The 18,700-nt window shown below is 34.8% G+C and overlaps 1 protein-coding gene across 1 annotated transcript in view; it reads right to left on the minus strand.

Annotated features, from left to right (window-relative positions):
• Nucleotides 1-479: 479 nt before the first annotated feature.
• Nucleotides 480-18,700, minus strand: part of LOC142343029 (uncharacterized) — a 61,452-nt gene continuing 43,231 nt past the window's right edge. The window contains exons 2-4 of the mRNA XM_075394714.1: nt 9,221-9,311; nt 1,087-1,379; nt 480-685 (exon numbers count right to left, since the gene is read on the minus strand). Of these exons, the coding sequence (XP_075250829.1) occupies nt 480-685; nt 1,087-1,379; nt 9,221-9,255 (534 nt within the window). The 5' untranslated portion in view covers nt 9,256-9,311. The remainder of the gene's footprint in view (nt 686-1,086; nt 1,380-9,220; nt 9,312-18,700) is intronic.

Consider the following 18,700-nt stretch of genomic DNA (forward strand, 5'->3'; position numbering starts at 1 on the left):
ATTCAGTATCTACTACCGATTTTTACTCTACTCTACTATTACACTCTTTAGTCCACCTTTATCACACCCTTTTGTCTGGTTGAAGCGTCCTGTGAGGTGTGTCACTGCATGTAAAGGAAAAAAATTGTACAATATCCACTGAATGTGCAAAAAAATTAAAAAGCCGGTTATGCTGCAATGTTCAATAAAATGTTCAAAGAAAATTTTCCCGAATTTAGAGCGAAAATTGGGCAATCTTTTTCTGCCGAAACCGACAAGTTTTCCCTTGTCTTGTTCGATAAAAAATTTCTTTCTGATACCATAGCATAGGAAAGCTCAATTAACTACCATTAAGCCAATACCAACAATTTCTAAATCTTTAAAAATTTTTATTACTGAAAATTTTTAAAATTGTCCCAAAATTTGAGCGAAAATGGAACAAATCTCGATTAACCTATATATCTTTATATGTTTTATTTAGTCAGTAAACCATTTGATCATCAAATTTCCGTCATAGTCTGTTCGATCCAGTTGTACAGAGGAAAAATACTGGCAAAGAAACTTCCACTATCGCACTGATCACTTTCGGGCTCTGTGATTCTATTGCGGTAGAAGCTGGCCACTCCATAGAGACATTGTGGTGTCCGAGTACCACAATGGAATGTATATAGGGGAGATCCATCGTCAAACTTACAGATGTTGGACCCTAGAGAAATAATGTTACTCTTGTTATATACTACAGTTGAATAAAACACAGTAATAGAATGTCTAGGAATAAAAACTTCCGATCTGTCCTTGTACAATTTTTTTGGACAGATGATTCATTGAACTCAATTATTCGATAGTATTTGTGCAACCCAGACTGGGCTGAGATCCCAGGCCAAAAGTCGATACGTTCAGAACAAAATGAACGCACAATAGGGGCGTCATGAGTTCTAAGTCCTATTTTGTCGGACACAAAATCACCTATGTCTGAGAATTCTAAACTTTTCCAATGAGCATTGCTTAGATTGAGCATGGCTTACATTCCACTGCAGTGCTTTAGATTAGTGCCTCTTTTCATGATATGTAAGCGACACTCGTATGTCATCTATACGATCATCGCACCTTTAGTTACGGAGTCAACGCATATCAAGTCACTTCTGCACCACTGAAAACTAAAAGGACTCGATTCTGAAATATACATGGACTCGTAGAACACTGTCTCCTGTAACACATCCGGTGTCTCCAATACATGTTTGTTTGTGCTTCCGATGCCACAAGTGCCCAATATGTTTCGTTTGTAAGTGTAGGGCACCCTTTCAGTGCACAATCTAATGGGTTCGTAACTGATTGACACAGGAACCTCCAGCAGTATGAGAGCAATGTCGTTGAGGAATGATTCTGTTCCTGTTCTATACCTGAAAAGCGCGATATCACAACCAAAAAGGAGGTAAAAGAGACAATGTTTTCAAGTTCGATTTTGTAAGACAAGGTTAGCAGTCCAATTGAAATGACTCTTCTTGACAGGAAATGTAAAGCAGTAGTATAATATTCCGCATTTTAATAATAATAATTATAATAATAATTGTGGTTTCTGCGTAATCCCAGTGGAACAGCATTAGGCCTACAGTAGCCTGTTTGCAGCTGCCCTTTTTCTTATTACTATCGAAATTCTTTTCTCCGATTCCATTTCCAACCTATTCTCAGACAGTAATTTTGGACATGTGAATGAATGAACAGTTGCGCTATATAGATGCCAAAAACCTGTATTTTCTTTTGGGGAGCTTCTGAATCAACCACAAAATAGATTATCTATGTTTGGTTACTTTTCAGGTGCCTTGAAACAAATGTGACTGAAACCAGTAAGACAATTTTTGTCGAGCTATAGACTAGATGAATAGAAATGACTGAAACGAAAGTCTACCATTTTCCCGCGTTTCAGCATTTTCTGTCAAATTATATTTGGGCCATTTTTCAATGATCTGAAAATACAATTTGGGGGTGGGGGAACAATTTTTCTAATTTTTTCTTCAGAAACACACTTAAAAACAAAAGAATGAGTAACTATATATTGATAGAGGGTAAAAGCAAAATACTAAAAGTTTTGGACAATCAATCTCCCAAATGTTTGATGTCTTCCAACCAAATTGTAGCTCACATTTCACACAGTTCACCAAAACATAATTTCCTTTTCAAAAAGTGCCACTATTTGTTTAGATAAAATAAACAAAAAAAATTGATGAAAAAAAATTTCTGGGATGTTTGTTTTCTAGAGCTGAAGATTAAAATGAGAAGATACAAAGTTGTGCTATGAATCAGTTAATTTGCTTTCGATTTATTTGGGGTCCAGTAATGACATCACTATCTTTACCAGATCAAAAGATTGATTTCTACGTGTGCAGACTAAACTGAGGTTAAGGACCGCAAATTAACGTTTTTGGTCGCTAAAATATTAACAGTTTGTTTCAAAATATCACATCACCCCTTGTTCTGATCGATTAAATATTCAGGGAAAAAACAATCTGAAGCTCTAAAACAAATCTACTTTTGTCTGAAAATGTTGTTGTGATGTTTGTTTGTAAATTTGAAAGCCAAGAAATATGTTTGTTGTAATTTAGCTCATCAAATTTAGCTTAAAATTTTTCTCGAACTATTGCCTTAATTTTCAACCTGATGAAGACTGATGTATGTGATTAGTCTTGGTAACTTATCTTAACTATTCTGAGTTTATTTTCATACGCTTCGAAGTACAAAACGATCATAAGTGCCAGCAGAACGTTTTAGCCGCATAAAAATTCCTTAGCGTAGCTGCTGATATTTGGTTTTAGTTTTGATGTGTACAGCCGCCAAAACTGTTTTAAAAGTTTCGTACATTTTATCTTTTGGATGCACTCGAAAGATTTTTGAATGTTTTGCCATCATTAACTTTGATAACCTCCGGCCCACTTGCAGTGCTCAGTGATTTTCAAACAGTATAAACAAGGTTTTGTAAATTAAAACTTATGTATAATGTTATAACATTATTTTTCAAGCAGAGCGTTAAAATTCACTTAAGTGACATATAAAAAGCAAAGTGTCGAATGCAGTAAGAATTCCGCGCACTCTTTTGCAATGTATTTGGAAAATTTTCTTTCTCCTGTTATAGAAGTTAGCTGAAGTTTTTTTTAAAAAAATTCACGTTCATGACTTACAGGCCGATGTATACCATCCTTAACCAAAAAAATAATTTCGAACGTTTTTTTTAAAGTTTAGGTTTCTTCAAAACCCTCTTAGCAACTGAGCAATTTCAAGGATCTCTACACGAAATGAAGAAATTATGCTAAACTCAAGTAATTAAGTTATGCGTAAACGTTGCAGTTTGTCTGGCTTTGAACGTGATATAAACTCACGAAAGTTTGAAAATGAAGGCACAATGTAAGAAAGTCTGCTAAAGGTGCGAAAACCAGATGAACTCAGGAATGTGTGAATTTGAGAATACCAAAATCTCAACGTGCACTTATGAAATCTGGTGAAGGCATGAAAATCTGGTGAACGTAAGAAAAACTGAACATCAAAGCGCCAAAGTTTGGTGAACACACGAAAGTCTGATCAACAAATCACAAAAGTCAATGAACGCACGAAAGTCTGGATTTCAACAAACAAAAATCTTGTGTACGTAGGAAAATCTGGACACAAGATATTTCCGTCTGGGACGGTCTGGAAATAGGCACTTTCCGTCTGAGACGATCTGGACATACGGTTCTCCGTTTGGCTGCTCAGGCTGAACAGTTTTCGATCACAATTTGACCAAGAACTGAAAATTTATGAATAAAATGCAGTAACAGAATTTAGTAAAATTAAGCATAAGATTAATTTTTTTTAAAAAAAATTAGAACTAAATTGGTTTCAAAGATGTGAAAAAAGGCTTAAAATATTTACAAAAAGATGTCCACGACACATATCTATTTATACCTATATTCTTATTCAAATAATCAGGTTGTTACAGGATGTGAGTAGCAGATTTTTTCAAAATCTATTAGTCGAAACTTTTTGAGTGTAATCGGTCTTCTTATATTTTTGATTCATTGCGTATAGATCGTTCTGTGGACAACCCTATTTTACGTTTCCGGTTTATTTGCAATTCGCTTTGTAAATTTCCCGGTAATTTATCCATCATTACTCCTTGAGAATGCCGCCAGAAAAGATAGTTCCTAATAATTTTTGATAATTTTTCGACAAAGCTACTAGGATCTGCGGCGTTGGTTCACGCAATTTATTGGCACCATTGGGATATTTTTCATGAAACTGTCAGAAAGTTTAGATGAACGTCCCAGATGAACCAGCATATTTGTGAGATAATCATTCGATGTACAGGGAAAAAACACGATTTGAAGAAGCTAATTTTTTGAAAATCACCGTTAAGTTATTAAGAATAACCGCAAATTCATCTGATACGCGAGTGGTGTGGTTGGTTAAAAGAATGATTTCTTCCAGGAAAAGCTGCCTCTTTGTGAAATTTTGGAGGCAGAGGATCCATATAAATTTTTAAAAGCATTGGTAATATCATAAAACAGAAGTACTGTTCGTTGTTTCATCCGATGTATTTCTGAAAAAAGCATTTTAGTAAGATAATTTTGGGTTCTAATTTTTGAACCCCTGTAAAACTACATTTTACCATCAGATTATTGCAAATAAATTGTACTAAGAGAAATTGAATTTGTTGAAAAATGAAATACAAATAACTGAATTTAAATATTTTTCGCCACTCTCCGAATTAAAAAATCAAACAATGTTATTAAAATTCTAAAACAGTCCACAATTCAAGATCATTTTGCTGGAGCCACAAATGCGATCAGATGCTGACAATCATAGATCATTTTTAAGGAACAACTATCATACGTCGTGAATGTTTTGATCAGCAAACAATTTTGGCGACACAGAGAACATGATCAATAGATTGAATGCAAATGGGACATAAGAGCGCCATGCTCAAAAATACGTTACCTGAAAAATCATTCAGGACATTTTCTCACACAAGATCTTCCCGAAACATGCTCAAATGGAAGAACCCGTGTGCAAGACAACAAGACATTTCCAACGGACTCCAAACAAAAGGGAACAGTGACTGTTTAGTAAAATCATTCTCATAAAAATAGTGCATATAAAATTGTTGAACAATGAAAAAGTTTAATCCAAAAAAAGACCGATCTCAAAGCGCATTTAATGATAGAGGGTTTTTAGTTGGCGCAATATGACGCCAATAAAAGTACCATGTTATCAGGGACCAAACCCGTCGGCCCACTCCCACGAGTTTGCAAAAATTATTATCCCAAATCTAGATGCCGGGGCAAAAATTAAAAGGACGTAAACTTTTTCGCAAACCGGATATGATTTGAGACGTTGGACAACCAAAAACGGAACAAATATCACATAATTTGATGAGAGTACACAAGACGTGGACCAACGGACCACCTCAGGAGGGCAGAATAATATAAAATCTTCAACGGGAACTAAGAGCAGTTTAAGTAAAATAAGAAAAACTCTGAAAAACATGCCCATGGAACGACGCCACAGTTTTCCAGTATTGAGAGAGCAAGTCTGAGTAAAGGCTTGTGCAGTTTTGGAGCAGAATGGCTCAAGACGTGTCAAATGAAATAAATCGAAGAATCTGATTTAAAAGGTTACTTGACACAAGACCCGCATTTCACTGAAACAACGCTGGTTAAGATCTTGTTTTCAGTCGGACCAGTACGGTAGGTCTACAAGATAAAGAAACCTTCGAACTAAATGCGGTACCTAGTGTATTAATTCTTATTATCGCTTCTATAAAAACTATATTTTTGTCCATCGGCTTTAAGAAAAGATACAGTGATGGGAAAATACAAAATGGATGCAAACTGCTTCGAACTACTAGAGTAAAAGAATACTTTTATTGATAGTCCGTAATGCTGCGTTTTATTTAAATCAATTTTGACAAAGCTGTGGCGGCTGATTCGTTGTTGCCATCAGTCTGCGAACGAAAGGGTGCTTACTGAAGTTATCTAGGGCGCTCTCTACAGTAATGGCCTACTATTTGTTTATGGAAATTAATTATGGACATAGTTATAAATCTCGTGGTTAATAATTGTGTTGAGTCAGTTTAAAACACACTAAATTTTAGAGTTTGCTGGTTGAAGGAAATCAATATGGTCACAAAAATGAGCAACATAAGCCGTTCTTCCTTTGAACATGTTTTTTGCTTTAAGCAGCAAAATCTTTTCTCCTCCGCTAAGCGATTTTCTCAGCAGGCAGCAAACCAAGTCTGCCTTTTCAATCCAACAGCAAAGCAATAACTTTAACTTCACCCAAGAGTAATATGATCATTTGTTAACACTAAATTTTAACTCTTAACACTACCCACCTGTTTTTAATTCTGGAATACGATGTTTACTTCTGATCTATCCTTCTTTCTCTTTTATAATTAAAATTATTTCAACCTAACTACAATTTTTCGGAAAACCTAAGAAATAATTTTTTTCTTTGACAACTCTTCAGTGAGCCAGATTGAGACTCATACTAGAAATTAATTGAATAAATAATTTTTCAAGTTGAAAAGTTGGATAACTTGAAAAGTTGTAAGATAACAAAAAACGGAACAAATATCACATAATTTGATAAGAGTACCAAACCAAAAGACGTAGACATACTGACCACCTCAGGGGGACAGAACAATTTAAAATCTCCAACGGGAACTAATAGCAGTTTAAGTAGAATAAGAAAAACTCTGAAAAAAAACGCCCATGGAAGGACGCCGCAGTTTTCAGATATTGAGAGAGCAAGTCTGAGTAAAGGCTTGTGCAGTTTTGGAGCAGAATGGTTCAAGACGTGTCAAATGAAATAAATCGAAGAATCCGATTTAAAAGTTTACTTGACACCCGCAATTCACTGAAAGGACTCTGGTTAAGATCTTGTTTTCAGTCAGACCCGTGCGGTAGGTCTACAAGATAGAGAAACCTTCGACTTAAATTCGGTCCCTGATGTATTATTGCTTATTATCAGTTCTGTAAAAACTATATATTTTTTTGTCCATCCGCTTTAAGAAAAGATACAGTGATGGGAAAATACAAAATGGATGCAAGCTGCTTCAAACTACAAGAGCAACTGAATACTTTTCATTGATAGTCCCTAATGCTGTATTTTATTTAAATCAACCTTGACAAAGCTGTTGTGGCTGGTTCATTGTTGCTAACAGTTTGCAAACGAAAGAGTACTTACTGAAGTTATCTAGGGCGCTCTCTACAGTAATGGCCTACTGTTTTAATTATGGAATACACTGTTTAATTCTGCTCCATCCTTCTTTCAGTTTTCTAATTTAATTTATTTTATCCTAACTACATGTGTTCAGAAAACATAAGAAATTAGTTTTTTTGACAATTCTTTAGTGAGCCAAGTTCAGACTCGTACTAGAATTTAATTGAATAACTATCTTTTCAACTCTTGGTGTGGTGATTATACTTTACACCTAGATTGTCTCTTACAGAGTTAAAACGTGACCGTAGTGAGTTGCAATGCATAAGTTGGTAGGCGTTATAGTACTGTCAGAACTAACCAAATTTGCGTTGAAAAATTGCACTCCCCGGGTTGAGGAGAAACAGGAAAAATATGTAAGATAAGCTGTGAACAGTTGTTCTTTTCTCACCGCAAATGTCGAACATAAATTTGCGGTGAAATGCGGTGAAATTATTCAATTTTACCGCTAGAGTAAGCGGCGCACTTACATGAAATTATTACATTTCACCAATAAATTTGCTCTACCGCTAAAATCTGCTTCTACTTTCTATAAAACATGCGCGTTAAATTTTTGTAAGGTTAGCGGTGAAATTCCAAATTTTAACTGTGAAATGTGGTTATTTTTTCTTCGCTTACTCTAGCTTACTCGCAGCTTATTTTACACAATTTCACCGCATTTCACCGCAAAATTATGTTCGACATATGAGGTGAAAACTAGAGTAAGCGGTGAACTTACAAAAAAAAATTACCACATTTCACCGCTAAAATTTGTATTTTCACCTCTAACCTTACAAAAAATTAACGCACATGTTTTACAGAAAGCAAATTTTAGCGGTAGAGAAAATTTTAGCGTTAAGATGTGATGATTTTTTTTTAAGTTCACCGCTTACTCTGGTGGTGAAATTACATAAAATAAAAGTTTTCTAAGCGGTGAACTTATGTAATTTCCCCACCAATTTAAGCCGTGAAGTTATGTAATTTCACCGCATTCACCTCATATCTCACATAATTTGGACACTTTTTTCCAAGCGGTGAATTTATGTAATTTCACAGCTAAATTCACCGGTGAAATTATGTAATTTTACCACTACCAGGTGTTTTTCACCGCATTCACCACTTGATTTATGTAATTTCACCGCATTCACCGCTTATCTTAAATGATTCTCGTTTAATGGAGGTGGCACCTCGACCGGGGTCAGCATGATATCAAAAGTTTGATCAAAGTACAGAGAATATGCGTTAAATCCTAGTAACTATTTTATTTAAAACGCTGTTCTTTGATAAAAGAAATGCATAAAAATATAGTCAGTCCCATAAAGTTGCAACGCTATCGAACGTTTCAAAGGTCAAAGTTCAAATTTAAAACATGCAGATATATAGCAAAACACTGCCCATTTGCATGCCCCGAGCTTTTCGAACGTTCGCTTGCGTTGCAACTTTATGGGACTTACTATACGCTGAGTTTTTATTCGTTCAATACCATTATTGCATTATTTTTCCCACGAATAAATTTGTCGCAGAGCCACATGAGCTTCGCTCGTCTTATAATACATACTTATGCGCTAAAAATAGGTAGTGACCTCATATAGATTTGACAAGGTTTACTCTTTTTTCTACTGTGACCAAGTGGCTTCTTAGTTTCAGTAAAAACTAGATATAAAACTACAGTAGAAGTCACAATGCTTGCAAACTTTTGCCAAATTGTCATATTTCATTTAGATAAAATATTTTCAATAAGGCGCATGGTTTCAAAATTGTTTGTAAATTTTTTAAGGTAAAAAAATGCAAACGCAAACGCAAACTAAAAAAGATATTCCGCAGTAGATTTCCTTTTTAAATTGCATTTACATTCGATTCGTGCAAGACGCCTATGATATAATATGTTGACATTGTACATTGTAACGTACTTCTTCTTATGTAACTGAAGTCTTACAGTTCGATCAATTTGCCATAAATAGGCAGAAATGATGGCTTACTAAGTGCAACATAAAGATGTCTCATTGTAACCTACCCCGGAGCTATGAAGATTTTATCCACTATATGCATTTCCCTGAGTGCATATTCCTCCGAAAAGTCGCCCACGTGCACACCCAAGTCTCTCACTAAACAATGCTACTCTCAAAATTATCGGGTCAAGCATCCAATTAACGCACAACGACAGCTGCTGAGAATTTAAATGGTGTTCTTGAAAGAATGGAAAATTTTGTAGGATGAATGGATGATTATTTAAATCTATGATGATGCAAATGGTTACTCATACTTTAAAGTTTTTGCAATTTACTATTTCTCCTGTAAAATTTTCGCAACTTAACCCCTCTAATGTAGGGCGTTGGCATTTAATCCAGCTTGAGTTTTCTTCTATAATCTCGCAAAAAGCACTCAAGAAGCACCTTGCCAGATAATTTTATAATTGAGTTGATATGAAAGGAAAATCCAAAAAAAACTGATTTGAGCAATTTGCAATGAAATATTGTTTTGAAAAACATCGTGTTGGTTAAAATTGATGGTTCGCCCGCTTTTCAAAATGTATACTTTTACCACTCTGTGACGACTTTGTGTTAATGTAAAATTTAGATTTTAATTTCTCAAATGAATTTTCTGTCTTTGAATTGACGATGTCTTTACTGTTTCAATTTGACTGTTTAAATTTCTAATTATGATGATTAATGAGCCCAAATAAGTTTCATTTTCCACATGTCAATTATCAACTGCCTTAAACATAGTGCTTTTTCTTAATACTCACTCTGAAATGAAAAACAGATTGTCAAAAATTTTGAATCCGATCGATCCCGGTAATTTTTCGTAAGAATCGCGGTTTTCAGCGCTGATATTTTTGTTTTCGCCACCTACCGTCGGTAGCGGCGAATTATTTTTTGCCACCGCTTATCCGGTAAATATAAAAAAAAATTCACCACTAAAAAACCGCATATCTTAAAAAGTTTCAAAGTTGTTGACATGCAGGAAGATAGAGGTTCGAAACAGTGTACGTAAGTTTCTTTTGTGTAAGAAATCCGGTGAATAGAATTAAAATAAAAATTTCTCCGCTCAAAACCACAAATCTTGGAAAAATTCACCGATTTCACCGCATTCATCGTAAAAAGGTGCGGGCGCCTTACGATGAAATTTTGTTCCAACGCTATTCAGCGCAGTTCATACATTTTTTTCGACAAAACCTCAAACCGGGCTATTTTGCTTAAACCTAAAGAAGATCAACTCATTGAATAAATACACATAAAAAAGTTATCAAATTATCCAAATACAATCAATAAAACAACTGTAGGATGCAAGTAAAATGCTGAATATTCACATAAAAAAGCGTTTGAGTGAAGGAAACGACACATCTATTAGACACATCATCTCTCTTAGTCAAAAGCTACTCATTTTTTATTGAACCAAAGTTTCATTCATTGTCATTAGATAATTTTGTCACCTCACTGTGGACTGGAGTTGAAATCAATCTCAATTTCAAGAGGCGACGAAGGAACAGTGAGTAAGTCTATCGAAAATGAGAAGGTGAGCGAGTGGACCAGAGAAGTTAGGTTATTACAGCCGAAAGATGAACAACAAATACATGAAATTATTTAAAAATGGGAGAATTTAAAAAACGTTTAAAACAGATTACGATTGCCAGACAATTATTTCTGGAAAGACTTAAATCTCCTTTCCAAACCACATCGTTGAAGTAATAAAAAGTCTAGTTTTTAATTGGGACACCCTCGTTTCTTTTTTAAAACTGATTGGGAATAAAAATGGATTGCAATTTGAACAGAGCGTGTCATCTAGTAGATGGAAAAATTAAAAAACCCATTTTTTTAAAGGAAATTTACTTTTCTATCAAAAACATTTTGCTTCACTAAGGAAACGAAAAAGTTTACGCAAAAAGACAAATTGATGAACAAAAAGAAAACAAAGAGAAACTATTCCGAGCGCCAATAACTGTGTTGTATTTGCTCATGAAAAAGTCATTGCACCAGCATAGTAAAGGAGATTGAAATTCAGTCACTGAGGTCAAAAAAGGAAGAAAAGATACGGCAGTCAAAATAGCGCCGAAACTGCAAAAAAACTGAAGCTTGATAAACAACGTAATTCCTTAGGGAGATACATACCAACCTTATAGAATTTCAGGCCTGATTCTTTGTGTTATAGAGAAATTTTTTCGGGTGAGGTGAATTTGACAAGACTGCAACAAACCTAACCCAGGTTGAGGTGCCAGACCGAAAGTCGATATGTCCAGACCGAAATGAACGCACAAGGTGGCGTCGTGCGTTCAAAATTACACGGTCTGGAAAAAAAAATGAACGCACGATAGTCTGGACATATGCAATTTTGAACGCACGATAGTCTGGACATATGCAATTTTGAACGCACGATAGTCTGGACATATGCAATTTTGAACGCACGATAGTCTGGACATATGCAACTTGGAACGCACGATAGTCTGATCATAGGTAACTTTGAACGCACGATAGTCTGGACATATGCAACTTTGAACGCACGATAGTCTGGACATAGGCCTTTTTGAACGCACGATAGTCTGATCATGAACGCACGAAAACATTTTCGTGCGTTCATGATCAGACTATCGTGCGTTCAAAAAGGCCTATGTCCAGACTTTCATGCGTTCAAAGTTGCATATGTCCAGACTAAAAAAACTAACCTTTTATGCTTGTAGATGCCCATTGAAGATGAAGACGCCAGGGTTCCACGAGTCCACAAATCCACATATAAAGTCTTTTTTTTACGTGAGGTACATGAACATCTTTATACTAATAGTAGACATCCTTTTTTGCTGGCGTGAGCAAAATTCTAGGGATGTCTATCTATCAATATTAAGAATAAAATGAACCTCTAATAAGACTTTTTTTTAATAAGACTTTTTTTTGACACTCACTCAAGAAAGCTGAAACATATATCATACATCATAAACACACATCATAGACTCAAACCAAAAGACCGAAGCGAGAGACGAGCGAGACAACGCGAGAGACGAGCGAGAAAACGCGAGAAAACGCGAGAAAACGCGAGACGATCGAGAAAACGCGAGACGAGCGAGAAAACGCGAGACAAGCGAGAGAACGCGAGAGACGAAAACAGAGGCGAGAGAACGAGGGGAGAGGGGGAGAGAGAGCACCGAAAAATCTTGACGCCCGAAAGGCGTCCCACCCGTTTTTAACTCTATATTTTTGATTTTTTTTCAAAAAAAACCGTACGCAAAACTAATTTTTTTCCTACGCAAGCTATCGCAAAAATTCTTTCTGTTTTAGACTCTACCTACAAAGGGGATACTCCATACCAACTTTGGTTCGATTTGAACAACTCCTTGACCAAATGAAATAGACCTAATTTTGAAAATTGTTTAAAATTACTTATTTGAAATAATAGCAAATTTCCGTACGAAAAACTAACTTTTTTCCTGGGCAAGCTTTACCAAAAATTCTTTTTGTTTTACAATCTAGTTACCCATGGGATACTCGATAACAAGTTTGGTTCACTTTGAACAACTCCTTGATCCGATAAAATTTCTATATTTTTAAAAATAAAATAAGCGAATAAGTCGAAATTTCCGTATGAAAAACTAACTTTTTTCCTAGGCAAGCTATACCAAAAATTCTTTTTGTTGTACAATCTAGGTACCCATGGGATACTCGATAACAAATTTGGTTCACTTTGAACAACTCCTTGATCCGATAAAATTTCTATATTTTTAAAAATAAAATAAGCGAATAAGTCGAAATTTCCGTATGAAAAACTAATTTTTTTCTTAGGCAAGCTATACCAAAAACTCTTTTTGTTTTAGACTCTACTTAGCAAGGGGATACTCCATACCGATTTTGGTTAGATTTGGACAACTCCTTGACCCGAAGAAATAGACCTATTTTTAAAATTAACTATTTGAAATAATCGCAAATTTCCATACGAATAACTAACTTTTCTCAGAGGCAAGCTATACCAAAAATTCTTTTTGTCTCAGATTCTACCTACCATGGAGATACTCCATACAGATTTTGGTTAGATTTGGACAACTCCTTGACCCAATGAAATAGACCTATTTTTAAAATTAACTATTTGAAATAATCGCAAATTTCCATACGAAAAACTAACTTTTCTCAGAGACAAGCTATACCAAAATTTCTTTTTGTCTCAGAGTCTACCTACCATGGGGATACTCCATGCCAATTTTCGTTCGAATTGAACAACTCCTTGACCCGATAAAAAAGACCTATTTTTAAAATTCAATAATCTTTACCTATTCGAATTAATCGCAAATTTCCATACGAAAAACTAACTTTTTTGCTAGGCAAGCAATACCAAAAATTCTTTTTGTTTGAGACTCTAGCTACACAGGGGATACTCTATTCCAGGTTTGGTTCCATTTCAAGAAGTTTTTGACCATAAGAAAAAGACCTATTTTTAAAATTATCTATTTGAAATAATCGCAAATTTCCGTATGAAAAACTAACTTTTTTGCTAGGCAACCAATACCAAAAATTCTTTTTTTTTAGACTCTAGCTACACAGGGGATACTCCATACCAAGTTTGGTTCGATTTGAACAACTCCTTGACCTAATGAAAGAGACCTAATTTTGAAAATTGTTTAAAATTACTTATTCGAAATATTAGCAAATTTCCGTACGAAAAACTAACTTTTTTGCTAGGCAACCAATACCAAAAATTCTTTTTGTTTTAGACTCTAGCTACACAGGGGATACTGCATACCCAGTTTGGTTTGATTTGGACAACTCCTTGACCCGATGAAAAAGACCTATTTTTAAAATTATCTATATGAAATAATCGCAAATTTCCGTATAGAAAGCTAACTTTTTTCCTAGGCAAGCTATACCAAAAATTCTTTATGTTTTAGACTCTAGCTACACAGGGGGTACTCTATACCTGGTTTGGTTCCATTTCAAGAAGTTTTTGACCATACGAAAGAGACCTATTTTTAAAAACACTTATTCGAAATAATCGCAAATTTCCGAATGCAATCCTAACTCTTTTTCTAGACAACATATACCAAAAGTTACTGGCTCATTAGACTCCGTATACACAGGGGAACTCTGACTACGAGTTTGAATTGGTTTGAACAAATCCTTGACCCGATGAAAGAGACCTATTTTAAAAAATTATTTAAAATTAAATATTCGAATTAATCGGAAATTTCCGTACGAAAAACTAACTTTTTTGCTAGGCAAGCAATACCAAAAATTCTTTTTGTTTTAGACTCTAGCTACACAGGGGATACTCTATACCAGGTTTGGTTCCATTTCAAGAAGTTTTTGACCATAAGAAAAAGACCTATTTTTAAAATTATCTATATGAAATAATCGCAAATTTCCGTACGAAAAACTAACTTTTTTCCTAGGCAAGCTATAGCAAAAATTCTTTCTGTTTTACACTCTAGGTACCCATGGGATACTCCATGCCAAGTTTGGTTCGATTTGAACAACTCCTTGATCCGACGAAATAGACAAATTTTCAAAATTCAATAAATGAAATTATTTGAAATAATAGCAAATTTCCGTATGAAAAACTAACTTTTCTCCTAGGCAAGCTATAGCAAAAATTCTTTCTGTTTTACACTCTAGGTACCCTTGGGATACTCCATGCCAAGTTTGGTTCGATTTGAACAATTCCTTGACCCGATGAAAAATACTATATTTGAAAATTAAATATTCGAAATAACCCAAATTTCCGTATGAAAAGCTAACTTTTTTCCTAGGCAAGCTATACCAAAAATTCTTTCTGTTTTACACTCTAGGCACCCATGGGATACTCCATACCAGGCTTGGTTCGATTTGAACCACTCCTTGACCCGATGAAAAAGACCTATTTTTAAAAATTATTTAGAATTAATTATTCGAATTAAACGCAAATTTCCGTATGAAAGACTAACTTTTTTCCTAGGCAAGCTATACCAAAAATTCTTTTTGTTTTAGACTCTAGATACACATGGGATACTCTATACCGAGTTTGGTTCCATTTCAAGAAGTTTTTGACCATACGAAAAAGACCTATTTTTAAAATTATCTATTTGAAATAATCGCAAATTTCCGTATGAAAAGCTAACTTTTTTCCTAGCCAAGCTATACAAAAAATTCTTTCTGTTTTACACTCTAGGTACCCATGGGATACTCCATGCCAAGTTTGGTTCGATTTGAACAACTCCTTGACCCGATGAAAAATACTATATTTGAAAATTAAATATTGGAAATAATCCCAAATTTCCGTATGAAAAGCTAACTTTTTTCGTAGGCAAGCAATACCAAAAATTCTTTTTGTTTTAGACTCTAGGTAGACATGGGATACTCCATACCGATTTTGGTTAGATTTGGACAACTCCTTGACCCGATGAAATAGACCTATTTTTAAAATTATGATCGCAAAATTATTCGAAATAATAGCAAAATTCCGTATGAAAAAATAACTTCTTTCCTAGGGAAGCAATACCAAAAATTCTTTTTGTTTTAGACTCTAGATACACATGGGATACTCTATACCGAGTTTGGTTCCATTTCAAGCAGTTTTTGACTATACGAAAAAGACCTATTTTTAAAATTATCTATTTGAAATAATCGCAAATTTCCGTATGAAAAACTAACTTTTTTCCTAGGCAAGCTATAGCAAAAATTCTTTCGGTTTTACACTCTAGGTATACATGGGATAATCCATACCGATTTTGGTTAGATTTGGACAACTCCTTGACCCGCTGAAATAGACCAATTTTCAAAATTATGATCGCAAAATTATTCGAAATAATAGCCAAATTCCGTATGAAAAAATAACTTCTTTCCTAGGGAAGCTATACCAAAAATTCATTTTGTTTTGCACTTTAGGTACCCATGGTATACTCTATTCCCAGTTTGGTTCGATTTGAACAACTCCTTGACCCGATGAAAAAGACCTATTTTTAAAATTCGTTATTCGAGAAATACGCAAATTTCCGTATGAAAAACTAACTTTTTTCAGAGGCAAGCTATACCAATAAATCTTTTTGTCTCAGAGTCTACCTACCATGGGAATACTCCACACCAATTTCGGTTCCATTTGGACAACTTCTTGACCGAATGAAAGAGACCTATTTTTAAAAATTATTTAAAAAAATTATTCGAATTGATCGGAAATTTCCGTACGTAAAATTAACTTTTTTCCTAGGAAAGCTATACCAAAAATTCGTTTTGTTTTGCACTCTAGGTACCCATGGGATACTCTATACCCAGTCTGGTTCGATTTGAACAACTCCTTGACCCGATGAAAAAGACCTATTTTTAAAATTCGTTATTCGAGAAATACTCAAATTTCCGTATGAAAAACTAACTTTTTTCAGAGGCAAGCTATACCAAAAATTCTTTTTGTCTCAGATTCTACCTACCATGGGGATACTCCATACCGATTTTGGTTCGATTTGGACAACTCCTTGACCCAATGAAAGAGACCTATTTTTAAAAATTATTTAAAATTAATTATTCGAATTAATCGGAGATTTCCGTACGTAAAATTAAATTTTTTCCTAGGCAAGCGTTAGCAAAAATTCTTTTTGTTTTACACTCTAGCTACACATGGGATACTCCATACCGAGTTTGGTTCAGTTTCAAGAAGTTTTTGACCATACGAAAAGGACCTAATTTTAAAATTACTTATTTGAAATAATCGCAAATTTCCGTACGAAAACGTAACTTTTTTCTAGACCAGCTATATCAAAAATTCCTAGTGTTTTAGACTCTAGGTACTCTTGGAACACTCCATACCGAGTTTGGTTCACTTTGGACAAATCTATGACTGCATCAAAAACAGCTATGTTTAAAATTCGTTTTTCGATTAAATCGGAAATTTAGGTATGAAAACCAATTCCTTTCGTTTTACGTTCCCAACTGAACACTCCACCTGGAATGCACTCCAAATGAATATACTCCATACCGAGATTGCTTTAAATTCAACAACTATTTCACCTGATAAAACTTCTTATAATTAAGTTTTCCTATAAAAAAAATTTCTAAGAAGAACGCAAAAATTGCATAAAACATAGTTTCAACTATTTTTAGCAGGTACGCTGAACTACAAATTTGGTTCTGATAGACTTTAATTACAATTTGCATTTGATAAATCGAACCAAAATTAAAAATTGACTAATTATGCTCATAATGACACAGCATGGCAATCAGATATGACACCTCTTTGAACTGAAAATAGAAGAGTTTATGTTTGATGGCACTTAAAGAAATTTGAATTCTCTTCTGTATCCTGGACAATAAATCCGAATGTGACAACATTTAGGGCCTGAGATTTTATCAATGTCAACTTCCTTACAATTTTGAATTTTCGGAGCACACAATTGTTAGCAATTCCACGAAAAAAGAACAGTATTTCTCCGGCAATCATTTCACCATCAATTAAGGCAGCAACATATTTATCAGCAGTACATCCCCGTCCATATGCAGCCGATGATAGGAAGCAAAAATCAAGATTCCGACAGAACAACTTTAAATTCGGACGCTCTTGGCGAAATTTTCTTGTTTCTGCACTTTCCACGAAACCATAACTTTCATCTAATTTCCTTTTCTCGTGAAAGCTTGTCAGCATTTCTGTAAGACAGTCGTCTTTAATGCTCATCTTTGCTATCATTTTTGCCCTTACAAATCGCCAAACCATTAGTTGACACTGATTGACGGTTCCAGTGAGTGGTGCAATTAGCAATCTGTTAGCAGACTCAAACATAGCAGCAGATGTCGTAAACAGTGGTCCAATATTTTTTGCTTGCCAACCAAGATGTCTCAAAAGATGGAAATTGATTGACTCCATTTTATTAGTTTTGTCCGCCATGCTCAGACAGAACTCATTTAGAAGCTGATCACATAAATCTGCGTTGTCGGATGACTCAAAAAGTTCTCGAATCGAAAAAACTAGCTTCTTTAGGTCAGACTCGTCACTTTTTCTTTCTTCGCCATACAAAAATGGAGGAAAAATTATGGGCGACAAGTACAGTAGCATGATTTTCACTTCCTTTGCTTTGAAATTTGACAACGAATCAAGTTTCCGGAGTGAGTTTTTGAACTCTTTTGGTAAATCAAGGGACTCAATAAAAATATTGATTTCAGTTTTATGCTCAGGCCTCATCCTCTCATAATGATGCAATAGAATATCTTTTGCAACACCAAGGAACAACTGATGCATCGGGTCAATTGGAGATGAGAGTGGTTGATTTGAAATCAGATCGAAAGCTTTGCTTCTCCCTTTAACACCGAGAGTTTTAATTTCACAATCCGCCTTTCGACCGAGTTCAACTCTTAATTCATCCACACTTCCTCTTTCCAGCTCTTGGATATTTTTCATATGGGCGTCAAACGAACGCATCTGGAAGCTTTCGTCGTGAGGATATCGATGGGAACCCGCTACATGAATTCCTCTCTGATTGCAAAGCGTACATCCATAGAAACCATTGCACTGCTTCATTTTCAGAACTTTCGATTTTGCTATCAGGTCAGCAACTAGCAAA

Source organism: Convolutriloba macropyga, chromosome 7 (genome assembly GCF_964194025.1).
Source record: "Convolutriloba macropyga chromosome 7, txConMacr16.3, whole genome shotgun sequence".
Taxonomy (NCBI): domain Eukaryota; kingdom Metazoa; phylum Xenacoelomorpha; order Acoela; family Convolutidae; genus Convolutriloba; species Convolutriloba macropyga.